This window comes from Asparagus officinalis, chromosome 7 (assembly GCF_001876935.1).
Source record: "Asparagus officinalis chromosome 7, Aspof.V1, whole genome shotgun sequence".
In the NCBI taxonomy this organism is placed as follows: Eukaryota; Viridiplantae; Streptophyta; class Magnoliopsida; order Asparagales; family Asparagaceae; genus Asparagus; species Asparagus officinalis.
In genome coordinates this window covers 5,591,903-5,593,452 of record NC_033800.1, presented here as the reverse complement: position 1 = coordinate 5,593,452, position 1,550 = coordinate 5,591,903, and the positions used below count along the sequence as shown (strand labels likewise).

General features: G+C 44.3%; 1 protein-coding gene across 1 annotated transcript in view; it reads right to left on the bottom strand.

Moving 5' to 3' along the window:
* The window catches only part of LOC109848439 (protein spotted leaf 11-like), a 5,329-nt gene continuing 4,417 nt past the window's right edge, over positions 639-1,550 (bottom strand). Inside the window, 1 exon segment of the mRNA XM_020417928.1 lies at positions 639-1,550. This exon segment is cut by the window's right edge and continues 15 nt beyond it. Coding sequence (XP_020273517.1) covers positions 1,212-1,550 — 339 coding nt within the window. The 3' untranslated portion in view covers positions 639-1,211.

Sequence of the window (1,550 nt, the reverse complement as noted above, 5' to 3'; positions counted from 1 at the left end):
TAGGGTTAACCGCATATTCACTCCTTATGACAGCCGCATACATTTGCTGACGTCCGAACGGAGTTATCTTTACATTATCTGTACATGTCACGCACGTGTTACGATTTGCTGACGTCCGAACGGAGTTATCTTTACATTATCTGTACATGTCACGCGCGTGTTACGATATCGCTGTGTTGCGGAGAGATCCCCTGGTATTTTGCGACATGGTCGTAGGTATTAAACACACATCCCTGTAGCCGAGAAAAAGATAAACTTTATTTGGACAAAGGGGGATCCAAGTGTTAAAACCAGGGATGACAAATTACTACCCTGTAGTAGGTGAGGTGTATCTGCAAAACCCTAAACTTTATCATTTATCATCATGAGAATGTAAACGTGCTGATGCAATAGGGAACGTTCATTGATCTATCCTGATAAAGCATTGCTCTATTTCTCTTGCTCACCTCATGGGCTCCTGAAACCCATGATGATGCTCTATCCTGCAAACAAGAGAACCTCAAGTTGGCTACGTAAACTAAATTCGACTGACCAAAAGAAGTAAAAAAATAAAAAAGGCAAGCTAGATTCTACCTCTACTGGGGTGACTAAGATATTCAAACTGGGTAAGTGCATGAATCAAATACTTGAGCCAAAGATAAACAAGAGACACAGAGGTCTATTCAAGCTCTCTCTCCTTTTTATGCATACAGTTCGGTACCAATCACGGTTTCAGATCAATTCCATGAATTTTCTCAAAAGGCATTTTACAATATAACAACACCGTGCTGCTTGAAATCTCCAACGACTCTTCACCTTCAAAACAAAATGCTTTTCACATACACTAGCAACTTCCTCTGCTACAGAACTTGGAGCCGAAGAAACCAATACTTACCGACTCGTAGGATCCATGCTCTGTAAAACCTCAGCACTTCAGTCCTTCAGTCCAATCAACCCCCCACCCCGCGACAACAAAAAACATGAACGCTAAATACATTAAGGTCATTGCAAATTACAATTTACACGCCTCCCCCCTCCCAGTTCCCTGCTAGTTAAAGATTAGATGGCAGCTTGCGAATAAATTTCCCACCCCAATCTGACTAAAACTAAGCCCTCTCAAACCCTAAGCCACTCATATAGATTACAAATTCGGCCAGGCAAGTGATCTTCCACCTCCCGACTCTTGAAAGCACAATGCAGTCCTTCACGACAACGAATCACGACACGCCCTCTCATCTGTAAAATAAAGAAGCTGGCATCATCAATTGATCTGCTTGGGCTTCAGCCTCAGCCTCAGCTTGCTGGTCCAAGAACCTATTTATGCGCTCAAGTAACTGTGCCGCTTTCCTCTTGCCTCTTTCTGTACCATTAGCTGCAAGATCCTGCAACGGACCCAGCACCCCAAGCTCTTTAGCCTCGGTTAATCGCTGATGCTGCTGCTCTCCGCTGCATAAATGAACGAGAACAGCTGCTGCATTTTCTCGGTTTCTTGGAGACCCACTTCCTATAATCTCAACGAGCACAGGCACAGCCTCTGCAGCCGCAATTGCTGCTTTCCCCTCAGAGTGGCT